Genomic DNA, 17,244 nt, shown 5'->3' on the forward strand with positions numbered 1-17,244 from the left:
ATGAAGTACAAATCTGCTTGGAAGAGGATGTTGTGTATCTATATTGTGTACTCTCCAAGGATTGCAGCTGGAGAATTGCAGATTAGTTGAGTCTTGGGGTCAGAAAGCCTAAAACAATATATAGAAACAGCCCCTACATCACCACATGGTGTTCAGCAGGGTTTCAAAAAAATCCTCCTCGCTCATCCAAAAACAAACTTCTACATATTCAGTTGTCAGACACAACTGGAACTTCAAACAGGACTGGCTTCTATGGTCAGATGAAACGAAAAAAAAAAAATGCTTTTTGGCAGCAAACCCACCAGATGGGTTCGGTACAAACAGTGCTAAAAAAAAGTACCTAATTTCCACAGTGAAACATACTGCTGGATCTTTAATGTTGTGGGCCTACTTTTCTGCCAGAGATCCTGGACATCTTGTTCAGATACATAGCGTCATGGATTCTATCAAATTCCAACAGATAAAAAATCTTATAATAGGCTGTGGTTGGATCTCCCATCAGGACAGTGATCCAAAACGAAGATCAAAATCAACACTGAAATGTGTTACTGAACACAAAATGAAGCTTCTGCCGTGGCCATTCCAGTTTCCTGAGTGAGTGCATAAGTGCAGTGAACTGAAGAGAAGAAGCAACAACATGGAGATTCTGTATGAAGGAATGGTCTCTGATCTTGTCAGGTGTTCTCCAAACTTTTCAGACATTATAGGAGAAAACGCAGAGCTGTTATCCTGGGAAAAAGGATGTTGCAATAATTGGGTGCCAATAATTGTGGCCAATGTGAACTAGAGAAAAATATTTAAATCATAATGAAAATGTCCCCCAACTTTCTGTTGTTTTGCGTCAATGGTCCGTTAGAAATTTGTTACTTTTTTAAGAAAGATTAAAAGGATAAACGAGGCAGATTTATTTTTACAGCCGCCTTTGCTTATATTTACCAAGGGTGCCAATACTAATGGAGGGCACTGTAAATATACTGACTTGGTGCTCAAAAATATTCTTAAAAATTGTAGAAAACACTTGTTCTGCTTAAAATTTTTAGGGAAACCATGATATGTGACCCTGGACCACAAAACCAGTCTTAATGGCACGAGTATATTTGTCGCAAAAACATTGTATTGGTCAAAATTTTTTCATTTATGCCAAAAATAATTAGGATATTAAGTAAAGATCATGTTCCATGAAGATATTTTGTAAATTTATTTTCGTAAATATATCAAAACTTAATTTTTGAATAGTAATATGCATTGCTAAGAACTTCATTTGGACAACTTTAAAAGCGATTTTCTCAATGTTCTGGCTTTTTTCCACCCTCAGATTTTGGATTTTCAAATAGTTGTATCTCGGCCAAAATATTGTCCTATCCTAACAAAACCATACATCAATGGAAAGCTTCAGAAGATGTATAAATCTCAATTTTAAAAAATTGACCCTAATGACTGGTTATGTGGCCCAGGGTCACATATGCTTTTTTTTTTTTTTAGGATTTCTTTATTAAGAACAGCATTCATCTGAAACAGAAATCTTTGAAAACATTATAGATGTCACTTTTGATTAATGTAATGCATCCCTTTTAAATATAAGATAAAAGTATTCAATTTCTTTCAAAAACAGTCTCTTTCCGACCCAAACTTTTGAACGGTAGTATGCGTGTGTATAATTTTTGACACTATTTTTGTCAGATTTTTAAAAAATCTTTTCCAGACACCCCCTAGGGGCACCAAAGAGAGTGCTATGGGGTCTGCAGAAAAGTTCTGAGAAAAGTAATATAAACCCCAACATTAATGTCTCCCCCCTTATTTTGATTCTAAGAGAATAATTTTCTAAAAATGGTGCATATTTTATCACACAGGTCTGTTCTGAGTGTTAGATTGTGTAGGATGCATCTACAATGTTCTGCATATGATTAAAGGGATAGTTCACCCAAAAATGACAATTTGATGTTTATCTGCTTACCCCCAGAGCATCCAAGATGTAGGTGACTTTGTTTCCTCAGAAAAACACAAACGAAGATTTTTTACGAAAACCGGTGCAGTCTGCCAGCCTTATAATGGACATGGATGGGCACCAAACCTTTAAAAGTAAACAAAAACATGCACAGACAAATCCAAATTACACCCTGCGGCTCGTGACAATACATTAATGTCCTAAGACATGAAACAATCATTTTTTGCGAGAAACTGAACAGTATTTATATCATTTTTTACCTTTGATACACAGCCATGTCCATCTGTCCTGAGCACGAGTTTATCATCCGGCTCGTGACATGTGAACGCGCTCTGGTGTAGTATACGCAAACGCCGTAAGGGGAAATCAGTGAAAAGTCCCGGATGAGTTTGCGCAAGCAAACGTATTCTTTTAGCTTTAAATCGGTTTGAACAACCAGGATAAGCGCAAGTAATTACCATTTTGAATAGCCGCTATACCCACAATCTCTGTACTCTATGTAAACAATGAGTGTTGTATACATGCGACAGATCACTTCCTGCGTTTGCGTATTCTACGCCAGAGCGCGTTCACATGTCACGAGCCGGATACTAAACTCGTGCTCAGGACAGATGGACGTGGCTGTGTATCAAAGGTAATAAATGAAATAAATACTGTTCACCCTGCTGAAAAAAACAGCTAATACCAGCATAGGCTGGTTGGCTGGTCTTAGCTGGTTTAAGCTGGAAGTAGCTGGTTTTAGCTGGTGGTTTCCCAGCCTGACCAGCCCCTCTAAAACCAGCCTGCCTTCCAGCTATGACTAGCTAAAACCAGGCTGGTTGACCAGCTAAAACCAGCCAACCAGCCTAGGCTGGTTTTAGCTGTTTTTTTCACCAGGGCAGTTTCTCACAAAAACCGATCGTTTTGTGTCTTAGGACATTAATGTATCGTCACGAGCCGCAGGGTGTAATTTGGATTTGTCTGTGCATGTTTTTGTTTACTTTTAAAGGTTTGGTGCCCATCCACTCGTATTATTTGGCTGACAGACTGCACCGGTTTTCGTTAAAAATTTCTGTTTGTGTTCTGCTGAGGAAACAAAGTCACCTACATCTTGGATGCATTGGGGGTAAGCAGATAAACATCAAATTTTCATTTTTGGGTGAACTATCCCTTTAAACTGGATTGCAAATGCTTTGCAATTGAGATCCAGGTTTCTGTGGCACAACTGTTCGGTAAATTCACCCTTGAGCATGTATCTTTCATTGCCCTTGTTTATCTAGCCATTTTATTCACATTATCTTCTGCCCTTGCTCCGTCAGTTTTGTTTTATTTAGTTTTTCCAGATGTTTGACATCTGGGCATTAAAGCCAGGTGTTTTGCACTTTAGCCAGCAGGGACAGCCTGTTGACAGGTGATTCTGTCCTGCCTTGGTAGCAGCATGCTCCAGAGAGATTAGTCACCCACAATGCCCTTCACTCATATGCATCATCAGTATTGCATCAAACAGAGGCTCTGAAACATAAATCACTGTCATTTCTCTTTCTAGTCATGAATGATAGCTTACATTAGCCTGTTGCTGGCCGTCTGTTCTGTTCATGAGATCAGGAGGTCATTGTGCACTTAGGGGACCGATGGACCCCTTACTTGGGACCACAGATTGGAATAGAGGATCTATTATTCAGCTCTTGACTCTGTCCTTCAATATTTCTGTTTTATCTTCCAAGAGAGTCCTCAAGCTACATTGTGCAGCTGAGTTTAACAAACAACACTTGTGTCTTCTGCCTCTAATTCCTGCTGAGGACAGAGGCTTTTGGGCTAAAGTTCTTTAGAGGACACTTCAACACCTGCTGGAGTGTACCTTGTGAGTTTTTCGTGTGAATAGAGATGTTCTTTGAGTAAATACTTCACAAGGAGTGAAATGTGCAGGATCAGCAGAATGGAAAAGTGAGCAGCATTAAGATGAGGCAAAAGTATGAACATTATCTGGTGGTAATATCCCGACGACTGTAGTGGAAGATGAGAATGTCTATTGAATTTTCTGAGGATGTGAACTTCAATAAGACAAAGCCATTTCAAAACAATATAACATTGAGGGGAAATGCACTGAGAATGAATAGCTTTGTTTGTCTTCATGCATAGCTTTGAACCCAATTCGCAAAAAGTTTTATGTAGATTAGGTTGACTACTATGGATAATTTGTAAGTATGATTTGTGTAACTGGACTTTCATGCTGTAGAGGTTCAGTCTATCCATGCAACAATAAAATGCATTTCCTATCAATTGACTACTTCAGTCAGAGTAAGTCATGTCCTTGTCCTTGTGATCAAGTCAGCCATATTGTTATCCACTTTCTGCTGTTTTTCTTCCCCGTGAATCATTCTGTTCCCATAACATTCATAGATAGGAGTATCTCAAACCACATGAAAAATAGAGCGAAATGGAGAGTGAGGAGACTGATGAAGTGTTTCATAACATGGTTCCATCCGAGCAACTGAAGCATTAAGCTCTGTGTTAAAAACCTTCTTCATTCCTGTCATTCTTGTACCTGGATTTACTTAAACAAAATGGATTGTGATGGTACAATGAATCTGTAACAGCAGAGTGTGTTTGAACTGAAGTGACATTTAAATTGAATTATTTCTTTTTTGGTGGAATTTCCTTTATTCATCATGGCTGTTGAAGTACCCACAGAGGAATCGGATACTGGTGTGAATTTTAACTAGCTTAAAGGGATGGTTCACCCCAAAATGAAATTTCTGAGAGCTTTCTGACCCTGTATAGACGCAACTGACACGTTTGGTATCGTCATATCAAATACAAACAGAAATGTCTTCAGGGCAGCTCGTCAAAATAAAAGTTTGATTTAACTTGAAGAAACTGTGACAGAAATATATTACTTAATGTAATGATAGTACTACTACTACACTGTAAAAAGCTAAATTTTTCAACTGAAAACAATTTGCTACCCTGCTGCCTAAAAATTTTAAATTCAGTCAACGCAAATATGCTTAGTCAACTTGAAATGTTAAATTGTACTAAGTGACAACTTAGATATTTGAGTTGACTTAACAAAAAAATTGGTTTGTTAAACTTAAAAGCTAAGTAAGTTACCTGACTGCCTAAAAATGTTAAGTTGAATCATCTCAAATATCTAAGTTGTCACTTACAACATAACATTTTAAGTTGAGCAAACTTTTTGAGTTGACTGAACCTAAAATTTTAAGGCAGCGAGGTAACAAAGTATTTTAAGTTGACTCAACAAATTGTTTTTTACAGTGTACTACTAATAAAATGATTATTATTAAAACATTACTTTTTTAAGGGATATTTATTAGGATTTATTTACCAGATGAAATATGAATACAAAGCGCTATTTCTGGAGAAAAAAAATTATATTTCTGAAATATAAAATAATAATACATAATTAATTACCCTGGTAAATAAGTAATACATTTACAATGCATTTATTTTATACTAGGTATAGTTCAAGTCTATTAACATATTTACTGACATATCGCTTGAAACTTACTGATAAAAAATTGTAATTAAACTTTATTTGGAGTACCACTTGTGCACAATGCACATTTCTTAATATTAAGCCTAAAATATGTTTTAATGTCACTATTGATGAGGATTGTATGATCTTTAAATAATATCTGTTTTTAAATGCAAATTATTTAAAGTGTACCTAAAGTATACTTGCAGTAGTTCCACTTTAGCACAACCAAATATACTTAAGTATATATTTAGTTGCACTACTTCCGCACAATTAAAGTGCATTAAGTACAAAATTAGTTGTTGACTTTAAATCAGTGTAAATTGGTGACTATCAGTCTAGCATACTGAAAGTACAATTGCAGGGTGTTTTATTAAGTACATACTATGTAAATGTATTTGTAGTATACATACCATGAAATAAATGTATTTTAAATACATTTTAGTATATTTAATTTTCACTAGGTTAGAGATGCTTTTGATTATTGAAATTTAATAAATCCATTAAAATGGAGTCCAGAAAATTAATAGAACACACGGAATTCTGTAAAAATAAAACTGAATTTGAAAAACAAAAAAACGTATTTCATAGGGCCTTAAAAATTTAATTTCTCTCTTGTGTAAATTTCATGATTTCGATTAATTAGACATGATTTTTGATTAATATTTTTTTAATTTAACCATTAAAACAGAGTCTAGGAAAAAAAGCTAAATCCAGAAAAATGAAAAAAAAAAAAAATGAATTTAGAAGGAAAAAAAATGGTATTTGGGAAAACTAAATTATACTGTGCGGCAAAAACTGACACAGAAGAGAAGAAATTGTTGAATAAATTAGTTATTTTTGTTTTCTTTGTGCACAAATGTATTCCTGTAGCTTCGTAAAATTACGGTTGAACCACTGATGTCACATGGACTATTTTATCGATGTCCTTACTACCTTTTCGGGCCTTGAACGTTTCAGTTGCGTTGCTGTCAATGCAGGGTCAGAAAGCTCTCGGATTGATCATAAATATCTTAATTTGTGTTCTGAAGATGAATGAAGTCTTATGAGTTTAGAATGATCGTTTTTTTATTTTGTGAACTATCTATTTTACATGTAAGACTCAATCAGCGTGTCAAAAAAGGCCCAGGTTTACTGGTCCATTGTCAAAAACCAGGCTGGGCTCGTTTGAAAACGATCATTTTCTTTCTAAGAAAACCTTTTGTATTCTCTTTATTCTTCTAGGGTTGTTTTTGTTGTTATTTTTCGTTTAACATTTGGATGAAGACCTCTTGTGTATTCATTCAGTAGATTTGCCCTCATTTGTATGGTGAGGAGACATTGATATCAGGCTAGCATTAGCACACACTCGCTAGTTTTTATCTCTGCCCTTTAGATTCCAGAACACACTCTGCATTCACCTCATGCTCTGTTTGATATTTGTCAGACATCAGCATCTCAATGAGAACCTGTCAGTTGAGGTCAGGGGAAGGAAGGAATATATCCAAACTCTAAACGTGTGTGGAAGTTTTATCAATCTGCGGCTTTGTGTCAGAGAACACGAAGCACTTTTTTTTATTGTTGTATTGGCTCTTTCCAGAGACTGATGCGATGTTAAAGCTGTAGAATGGTAATATATTCCACGCTAGAAATTGTAGCGTTTTTGAGGTGTCAAGTGTTACACGCTCAAGTGCTCCCCCCAGAGGTGGCTAGTGGTGGGTGGAAGTGTTCTTGGGAGGGAATGAATCACTGTTAAAATAAAAACAGCAGGAAACTGTCAGTAGTTATACATGTCAGGATGTCAGTAGCTGGCGAGCCAGTGTGTGTGTGTGTGTGTGTGTGTGTGTGTGTGTGTGTGCCTTTGTGAGAAGGAGCGGCGATGAATGCAAAACATGGAGCCACACTCCATTTCCCCTCCTGCATTACAAAGGACACTGCTGAGCTCCTCTCCCAAGGGTGAGCCACTGTAGCATGACCAGATGTTTCTTTTTGCTCACAAGATATTCCCCATCGCTTTCGCCATCATTCATTTGGTTTTATTGTCACATCCAATACCTTTAAATATCGCTGTTTTAAATTGCTTCACGATCCAGAGATTATTCTGGATGTTTAGATCTTGTGATGCTGCGTGTTGTATCTATATTGGTGATATCCATCTGCAAAAATTGACTTGGAGGTGGGTTGCCTAGTCAACTAATTGGTCCTAAAGACAGCCCTGTGTAATTACAGGGCTTTGTTGTTTCGGGTTCACCTGAACCCAATCAGACACATTTTGTAGGGGGCGTTTACAAACTGTGCAGCTGTTAGCATGCTAATTAAAATGTCTCTAAAATAGCAAAAAATACATGTGTAGGGATGTTTATTCAACTTAGATCACTTTTTTATGTCACAGGAGTCTTTCTTTATTCAACAATCAAATTTATATTTTCTTTTGATATCTTTCATATTTTTTACTTTTGTGTTCATTTTCATTGTTTTATTACTATTTAAAGTTATTTTGATGTATAGATTAGCTACATTAGTTAACATAAACTGAGGATGAACAATACTTATAGCATTTATTCATCTTAGTTAATGCTACTTTCAGCGTTTACTAATGCATTAGTAAAATCAAAAGTTGTGTTTGTTAACATTAGTCAATGCACTGTGAACTATCTTGAACTAACAATGAACAACTGTATTTTCATTAACTAACATTACCAAAGATGAATAAATGCTGTAATAAATGTATTGCTCATTATGCAGTTGAGATCAAAAGTTTACATCCCCCTTTCAGAATCTGCAATATTTCATCAAAATATGAGGGGTCATATAAAATGCATGTTATTGTTTTTTTAGTACTGACCTGAATAAGATATTTCACATAAAAGATGTTTACATCTATATTTTACAAGAGAAAGTAATAGTGAAATGTATCAAAATGTCCCGGTTCAAAACTTTACATCCCCGTAATACTGTGTTCTTACCATGAATGATCCACAGCTGTGTTTTTTGTTTAGTAATAGTTCATGAGAACCTTGTTTGTCCTGAACAATTGAACTGCCGAAAATGTGGTTTTCCAGCATTTTTGTGTATTTGAACTCTTCAACATTGACTGTATAATTTTGGGATCCATCTTTTCACACTGAGGACCACTGAGGGACTCATATGGCACTATTACAGAAGGTTCAAACGCTCACTGATGCTCCAGAAGGTAAAACCATCCGGGTAAATTTAACTTATTTTATCATCTGGGAAATATGTAGGTATCTTTTGTAACCTCTGAAGCCTCTGAAATAAAAATATGATATTTAGGCAAAATAAGAAAAATTTACATATCTCTATTCTGTTCAAAAGTTTTCACCCCCATCTCCTAATGCATGGTTTTTACTTCTAAAGCATCAGTGAGTGTTTAAACCTTCTGCAATAGTTGCATATGAGTCCCTCAGTTGTCCTCAGTGTGAAAAGATGGATCTCAAAATCATACAGTCATTGTTGGAAAAGGATCAAATACACAAAAAAATACAGAAAACTACAGAATTAGTGGGACCTGAAGGATTTTTCTGAAGAACAGCAGACAGTTTATTACAACTAATACTAATAAAAAAAACAGCTGTGGATAATTCAGGTAACAACACAGTATTAAGAATCAAGGGGATGTAAACTTCTGAACTGGGGCATTTTTATAAATTTAACTATACTTTTCTCTTGTGGATTATTTGTGAAGTTCTTTTGTGTAAATATATTAAATGAAATATCTTATTCAGGTCAGTACTAAATAAACAATAACATGCATTTTGTATAATCCCTCTTATTTTGGTAAAATAATTAACATTTTGCAGATTCTGAAAGGGGTGTGTAAACTTTTGACCTCAACTGTATATTCGCAATAGTTAATACATTAACTAATGTTAAAAAAATGACACCTTATTGTAAAGTGTTACCAAAATGTTTATAGATTTGTTATTTTGTTTTATATCTATGCTATTTTGTAATTAATCTGACATTTATTTATTATTACCATTTTTCATTGAAATCAATCATAAATATTTAACTATTTATATATTATATACATACATTTACAAATATTTTTATTTGTTTATATCATGAGACATGATGTGTGAAGAAAGTAGAAAAAAGATATCACTTTTTGTTGTGCTACACTGTAATTTTGTTAAATGATGGCAAATATGTGTGAAAATATAATTGCATTATAATGATGCATTTATGACACATTATACAAAGGATTTGGCCATTTTATTTATTCTTCCATTTTATTTATTTTTCTAAATTCCCACTACAGTGTCAATGGAAAAAAAAGACATAATTATAATATGTGTTGGCACTTTGGACTTTGTAATTAAACAAACTAAATAGACTAGTCAACCATCATGACTAATCCCTAATGTCCACCTCTAAACAAACTGTCCATTCTCACACAGGAACAAGGAAAGGTCGGTGTGATCTTCAATGTGGGCACAGATGACATCACCATAGATGAGCCTGCGGTAACCGTGAACGACGGCAAGTACCACGTGGTTCGCTTTACGCGTAGCGGTGGCAACGCCACCCTCCAAGTGGACAACCAGCCCGTCATCGAGCGCTTCCCATCAGGTAGGACCCCGCAAAGAATGGGGAAACCATTTTTGAGGGGGTGGAATTCCATTACACATGTGGTTGGTAGAAATACTAGGGGCAGCTTCCCTTGGGAATAAACATGTGGGGTCAGAGAGAGACGCTGTATATTTCCACTCGCACATCAGAGGAACGTCGTTTGAAGCCCTCGGCCTGGATTTGGATCCATGTTGAAGGCATGCCTTATTGAAGGGTACAAATTGATTTATAATTTCAAATGTGAATTATTTGGGTTTGAAGTGCGCTGTTTCTACCCTCCAACTCTTCCCAGAGAGTTTATGAGTCACCACATGCAGCGCCTAGATAACCACCGCATGCACAATCTAATAACAATTGCAAATTGACACATTTCCCCCCAAGCTGCCTTCCCTAATACATTCAGCCCGAGATGGATTTGGATCCTTTACAGTTCCCAACTTCAGCCAGCTTTGCTCTAGGCGGGCTGAGGAAGGTGTCTCTGCGCCTGTGAAGATCCTCCATCCCTGAACTGCACGCAAACTTTGAACCACAAAGGGCGCTTTCATTTTTTAGCGTTAGCCAAAACGCCTCTCGCTGGTTGCTCTTTGAACCCCGACGCTCTCGTAAACTGATATCGCCCGGCCTTAAACTTTCGCAACAAGCCTTGATTGATGATCTCAACCCTGCAGTAGTCGTCCCACGAACCGTCCCCGTCCTATACAAACATCTCGCTCTGAGGTCCCTTGGCCTTGTGTGCTTTCCAATTAAACTTGAGCAAACTCTCTCTCTCCCCACTGTGTGCTTAGGGAGCTGCCTTCCTCTCATAGCTGCTGTTCCACAGGAAGACATTTTCTCTGTCTCTAATAGCAATCCCGTCTTCATTTTTCATTCGGTTTCTCCGATGTGCTGCTTCACGGCAGGTTAGCACAGCGTCAAGGAGTCCTTAGCAAAAACACAGCTCTAGCCAAATAAAGCGGCGCCTCGGCTCACCTGCTACGCGCCTTCCACCCCCGCGTGTGGGGTCTTGTCTCGAAATTGCCAGAGGTTGAATGGCGCTGCGTCCCTGCTGCTCGGGCTTGAGATTTCGTCTGATTTCTGAAAGGGAAAATTGGTTTTCTACTGCTGCGACATAGGCTTCCTATCCACCAGGTCTCCCCCTAAGCCCCCTCAGGTGGCGAGAGTCAGATGGGGCGGCCTTTCCAAAGCGCAGGGATAAAGCGCGGCTTCAGAGTCGTCACAGTCGTGACATGCTTCCTTTAAAACTGAGTTATGCGCATTTAAATGGAACGGCATGGCTTTTATGTGGCACCTGTCATCCCGGGGATTTAAAAAAAGCGATGATATAGGTCTTGCGTGTCATCCGACACTCGCAAAGCTCATGTGTGTAAACTAACCGCCCTGTGTATCGCTTAGATTAACGGCTTCGGGTAATTCGGTTAATTAAAACTGAGGATTAGATGACCGGATATGTTCCCCGATGGCAGATTTGCTGCTCCCTGTGGACGCGGTTGCAACTGACCGCTCAGCACGCCATTACATTGCCCTATAAATAAGAATCTAGTGGAGGTCTATGAATAGCAATGCATCAGAGCAGACTTTATTGGATGGATCGGTTTGTTTTCGCTTTTTTGGCCGCTTACTCACGGACGAGACCTATTTCAAGTTTTCTTTGAAGGTTCAGTGCAGAATTTGCCACACATGAGCTCTTTTAACAGGCTTATGGGAGTGGGAGGTTTGGCCCTCATTCAGGTTGCAGGGTGGGTAGGACGAACGGAAGGCTTGTATCTCACACGCCTGTCACAGAAGGAACATGACACAGTATGTGGTATGTCAAAAAAATGCTGATAACACTTGGCAGACCAACAACTTCCTTCAAGGAAGAATACTTTTAACTGCAAAAAAAAAAAAAAAACTTGTTAATGGCTGCATCTGAATTTCTGTAATTTCACAGTATGTGGGTCAATGGCGTGCCACTCATCTTTTTTTCCGTGTTATCTTTTCATTTGTTGTTTAAAAACACTGTTCAAATGTTATTTTTTGGGGATAAAGTTAACACTTTTAGAAAGATGTAACTACTGAAAGACAAATTCTTAATATATTATTATTTCTATTTATTAGTATTCTTAGAATATTTGTAATTTCCACTGCTTATTAGTTTTATACAATTGTTTTAATATATACAGTCCAACCAAAATTTATTCAGACACCTTCAACATTTCTCACATTATCACAGTTTATTCGCTATAGTTTTGAAAATTGTGATAAAATATGACAAGATCTCAGTGTTAAACTGTGTCAAAACAAATTCATCTTGAAAATCACAATTGAATTACAGTCAAACCAAAATTTATTTAGACACCTTAAAAATTCCTCACATTATCACAGTTTATTTGCTATAGTTTAGAAAATCGTAATAAAATATGACAAGGACTCAAGATTTAAACTGTGTCAGAACAAATTCATCTTGATAATGTCAGATAACTTTGATAGAAAAGTATGTAACAAAACATGGTCAGGTCAAAGTGTCAAATCCAATTTTGGTCCCAAATTTTTATCAGTTTTACCGGTAGTCCACTGTGTAAAGAATTTCTGGGTATAATATGTCTTTATATGGTGTAAAGTTTACTTTATGGGTTTGACTGTACATATATATAGTAATGATTATAGTAATGATTATATATATCATTGCTTTTTTTGTGACGATTACACAATAGTACATGTTTAAAGCTAGTAAAACTAAAAACTTGAAAATTTTATTAAATCTTAAAAAAGGCAGGGCTGTACACTTACTCTTCTATTTAGGAGCACTTGTGCTCATAATTTAAAAAAAATCAGGAGCACCTTCTGATGAATAATCAGAAATTCTGATCAAAAGTTAGCCTTCCCATTATGAGCTGATATTTGACTACTTAAAAGTCTAATTTTATTAAAAGTATGTCATCTTTTATGTCAAATTCAAATATTTAAAAAAATCTAATTAAAACAATAGAATAAAAAAAGTAGAATAAGAATGTTACCAATCATATGAAATCAGTACCAAAATTAATTTGTACTACAGACGTGTCAGAGAAAAGCGCAAAAGTGGTTTGTAGGTCTATTTTCAGATGTTTAATGAGGCTCAGAGGTGGCATACGTGCAATTAAATTTATAAATTCATGTTGAGATTGATGTTTTAAATATAAAATCCTGAGTATAGAAATATTAAATGATTTAAATAACTGAAATTATACTATAAAATGAAACTAAAACTGCCAATAGGTGGCAGAAAGTCACTGATTTTATCTGAATCATTCATTCAATTGATTCGTTCAAATTGCAGATTCATTCCGGAATGAAGCAAGTGGCTCTCTTTATGAATGAGTAACTGAATCACTGACTCACTAGATTTGTTTAAAAATGCACATTCTTTCATAAATAGAAAACTGCTGTGTTTGTTCGGAGATGTGCACCGGCTCAGCTGTGAGTTTGTTTGAAACTATTTTCATTGACAAAACAGAGCAAAATCAGGCAATAGTGTTATAGTCATATAATGAAAGTACTTAATATTAACTTCTTGTTTATTGAACTGTGGTATTAAATCAATATCACGTTTGCAAATTCCCTTAATAATCATTTAAAGCTGTAACTCTCGTTTATCGCGACCTCACAAAGTTCCATTACAATAGACAAAGCTCCCTACACTGCATTTACACACTTTGTTTGTTAAAATGAGAGTATTCGTGAGCTTGCACAACTCAGAACTGAACAAAACACCAGTGTTTTGAGCAAGTGAGTAAATTCAAACATTGTGTTCAAGAAATCAACAGATATGTCTGTGAAACATTACTCAATACTGCAAAAACACTCATTGCAAACATAAATATGCTGACTATGAAATGGTCGCACTGTAGAGCCCTGAATGGTATAAAAACAATTTTTAAAAACATATGTAACTATGGACCAGAAAACCAGTCATAAGTGTCAATTATTCGATTGAGATTTGCTGAATAAATAAGCTTTCCATTGATGCATGGTTTGTTTAGAAAATATGGAATCTGAAGGTTCAAATAAATCTAAATATTGAGAAAACGCCTTTAAAGTTGTCCATATGAAGATCCTAGCAAGGCATATTACTAATCAAAAATTAAGTTTTGATATATTTACGATGGGGAATTTACAAAATATCTTAATGGAACATCATCTTTACCTAATATCCTAACGATTTTTGGCATAAAAGAAAAATCGATTATTTTGACCCATACAATGGCTGTTGGCTATTGCTACAAATATACCCCTGCTACTTAAGACTGGTTTTGTGGTCCAGGGCCATATATTGTATCAAAACAACATGAATGCAAAGTTTTAAATTCGATTTGTATCACGTCATTGACCCATGTACTAAAGTGGATGTTTCTAGAAATCTTTGAGCCAGTGTGAAGTTGTCTGAGAGGGAATAAACATCACTGTGTGGCAAACAACACTGACCTAACTGTGGTATAAAGTGGTATTAGGATGACTTGTGGATTTTGACAAGACGGTGGTAGAGAGCGGAGAAGAGAAAACGGTGATATGAGGAGAATGTTCTTTTGAGTGAGTAACGGGACCCGAGAGCTCGTTTTAGCTCTGGTGAAGGGATCTGTCAGAAACGGGAACCGTAGACTGTAGATACATGCCGTCTCTTATCTGGCAGCCATGACACCGAGTCAATTACATCCTTTGTGTCTTTTTATAATTACACATGTCCTAATTTATGCAGGTGCCTTGAGATTTCGATACTAGATGCAGCACTGATTGCATTGTTCTCTCTCTGATTTCTCGTAGAGACCAGAAAATGTCTTCCGGAGCAGCGTTGACACTACCATCGTATAACTGCACATTATAATATGTGACATTATCACTGATATCATTGTTGTCTTATTGATTGTACAAAGTTTTCCTCAAGTATATTCGCTAAGATGACATCAATCAACCAGAGCCAAAATTAGAAGCTAAACCATCACTAAATATGTCCTCAAAGCTTTCTAAACAGATTTAAACATGCTCTAATTAGTCTCGAGCTTCTAAACTGTCTAATAACTAAGAATCCACCTTAAAACAACATAACTACCAGCATAAAGCTCGTTTAGACTTCCTAACTTGCTAAACTTGATAGTCTTGTTGCCATGTTTTTAACCATGTGACGCTTGAACTTCCAGATATTAACCTCTTATCTGTCTCTCTAAATTCTTTGAAGGGAACATTGATAATGAACGGCTTGCTATAGCCAGGCAAAGAATTCCATACAGACTTGGTCGGGTAGTTGACGAGTGGCTACTCGACAAAGGTAATAAAAATGATTAATTAAACAATGACTTAATTTCTTATTAAGGCTCTGTAAGAGGTGCAGTTCCTTAAAGCCACAAAGCGACAAGCCAACTTCCTAACACCAAAGACTTTGCATTGGCACATTGTGGGCCAAAACAAACTGACTTGTGGCTGCCCACTCACAAAGAAAATCCAATCGGTTCTCCAAGCGGCTTGTGCTTTTCATACCATGTCCTTCACAAAGTTCGAACTGCACCGCTTCAGAGATTTAAGGTTTAATCTTAAACATAACCCTGACTAACCCTCTAACAACGCTCCATAACTGCAACAACTGTCTGTAAATAGTTTCTTTTTTTTTTTTTTTTTGATGTCTTATGTTTTCCTTCTGTGATCCCCGCTAACTTTGAAGCAAGGGTATTTAAAAACACTTTAACTAAAATATAGATTTATATTTTACAATCCCAAGCAGTTAAAGGGACTATTGCTTTTTTCTTCTTCTAACCCTAAAATCAGAATAACGTTTCAAAATCCCCTTTAACCCTTTGAGTGTAATGAATCAACAACAACCAAATAAAAAAATAAAAAAAAGAAGATTATAGCCTATTATTCGGACTATTTGCACTATAATCTTTGGACCCGTGAGACATCTGTAAACAGATGAATCCTGCATGGTATTCGGTTTTCCCCTAGAAACTTTCTCGGTTATTAAAGTACACAAACAATCTAGGACGCCTGCGTCAGCACATTATCAAAGAAAATTGGGCATTAATGCTCTACAGTATGTGTAAGTTATCAGACTTTTTGGTCGGTTGCGCCTTTTTCATCTATATGCAAACTTCCTTTTCTCTTCATGTGCTGAGCTAACATCACATCTAAATGTTAAGTGTAAAACAAATGCGCTTACACTGTTTTTTTTCAGTGAAAAGTGACCTTTCTAAGTCTGCATATCTCGTTGATTGAACTCGATAACATGCAGAATATAACGTGATCCAAAGTTCAGTTCAACATTTGTCTAAAAGTCATTTTCAGACATTTATATCTCCCTTGTGCATTTAACTAACGTCCTTTATTGATGTCTAATTTTATATATGCAATGAGTATTTCCTCAGAGTCTGATTTGATGATATAAATAGGGCATTAAACTAAAGCTAATTCCGTTTTAAACCCCCCTAAATCGAACTAACTCAGAGGGTTAAACAGTCTAAATATTAATGAAAGACATTTTCGTAACCAAATGAGAGGAAAATTGCTGTCAGCCTTTGCACATTCGGATGTGATTAACAATGTCCCTTTAACATGTGTAATTATTTATCAGTTCTAATCTATAAGTAATGATAATGACACAAAGCCCTCATACATCAGGTCTGTGTCCTGTATGAATGGTGCTGAGTGACTGGTCTTTGTGTGAGAAATGTGTCTGTGCCTCGTGCTTTCTATCTCAAAGGCTCTTTGGTCTCCTCATTCTCCTCCGTTAAATGTTCTAACCTCTGTCACTGGGTCTCGCATTTAGACACGAAGAAAAGATCTGTCCAACCTCGAATTAATCACAGGAAACCTTTTTTTGCCTTTATGCCTGACATGCGAGGAAATTAAATCTCATTGCACATTTTTAAATAGCAGGAGTAAAGCACCCAAATATGAATATTCTCTCGTTATTTATGCAAATGTCTCATGTTGTTCCAAACATCCGCAGGACACAAAAGGAGACATTTTAGATGCTGTCCTGGTTGCTTTATTCTACTGACTTAATAAAAAATAAAGAAAACCATTTGTTTTTCTTTCAACACTGCTAAATCAATTAAAAAATCCATGGAAGTCAATGAGGTCCAGTGTCATTATGGTCCCTATTGACTTTCAATGTGTTTATATATATAATATATATATATATATATATATATATATATATATAATATATATATATATATATATATATATATATATATAATAATATATATAATATATATATATATATATATATATATATATAAAT

At 36.0% G+C, this 17,244-nt stretch overlaps 1 protein-coding gene across 1 annotated transcript in view; it reads left to right on the plus strand.

The window, feature by feature from the left end:
• Positions 1-17,244, plus strand: part of nrxn2a (neurexin 2a) — a 614,491-nt gene that overhangs the window by 518,494 nt on the left and 78,753 nt on the right. The window contains exon 15 of the mRNA XM_073823970.1: positions 9,821-9,992. Coding sequence (XP_073680071.1) covers positions 9,821-9,992 — 172 coding nt within the window. The remainder of the gene's footprint in view (positions 1-9,820; positions 9,993-17,244) is intronic.

The sequence above is a fragment of the Garra rufa genome, chromosome 19 (genome assembly GCF_049309525.1).
Source record: "Garra rufa chromosome 19, GarRuf1.0, whole genome shotgun sequence".
Classification (NCBI taxonomy): domain Eukaryota; kingdom Metazoa; phylum Chordata; class Actinopteri; order Cypriniformes; family Cyprinidae; genus Garra; species Garra rufa.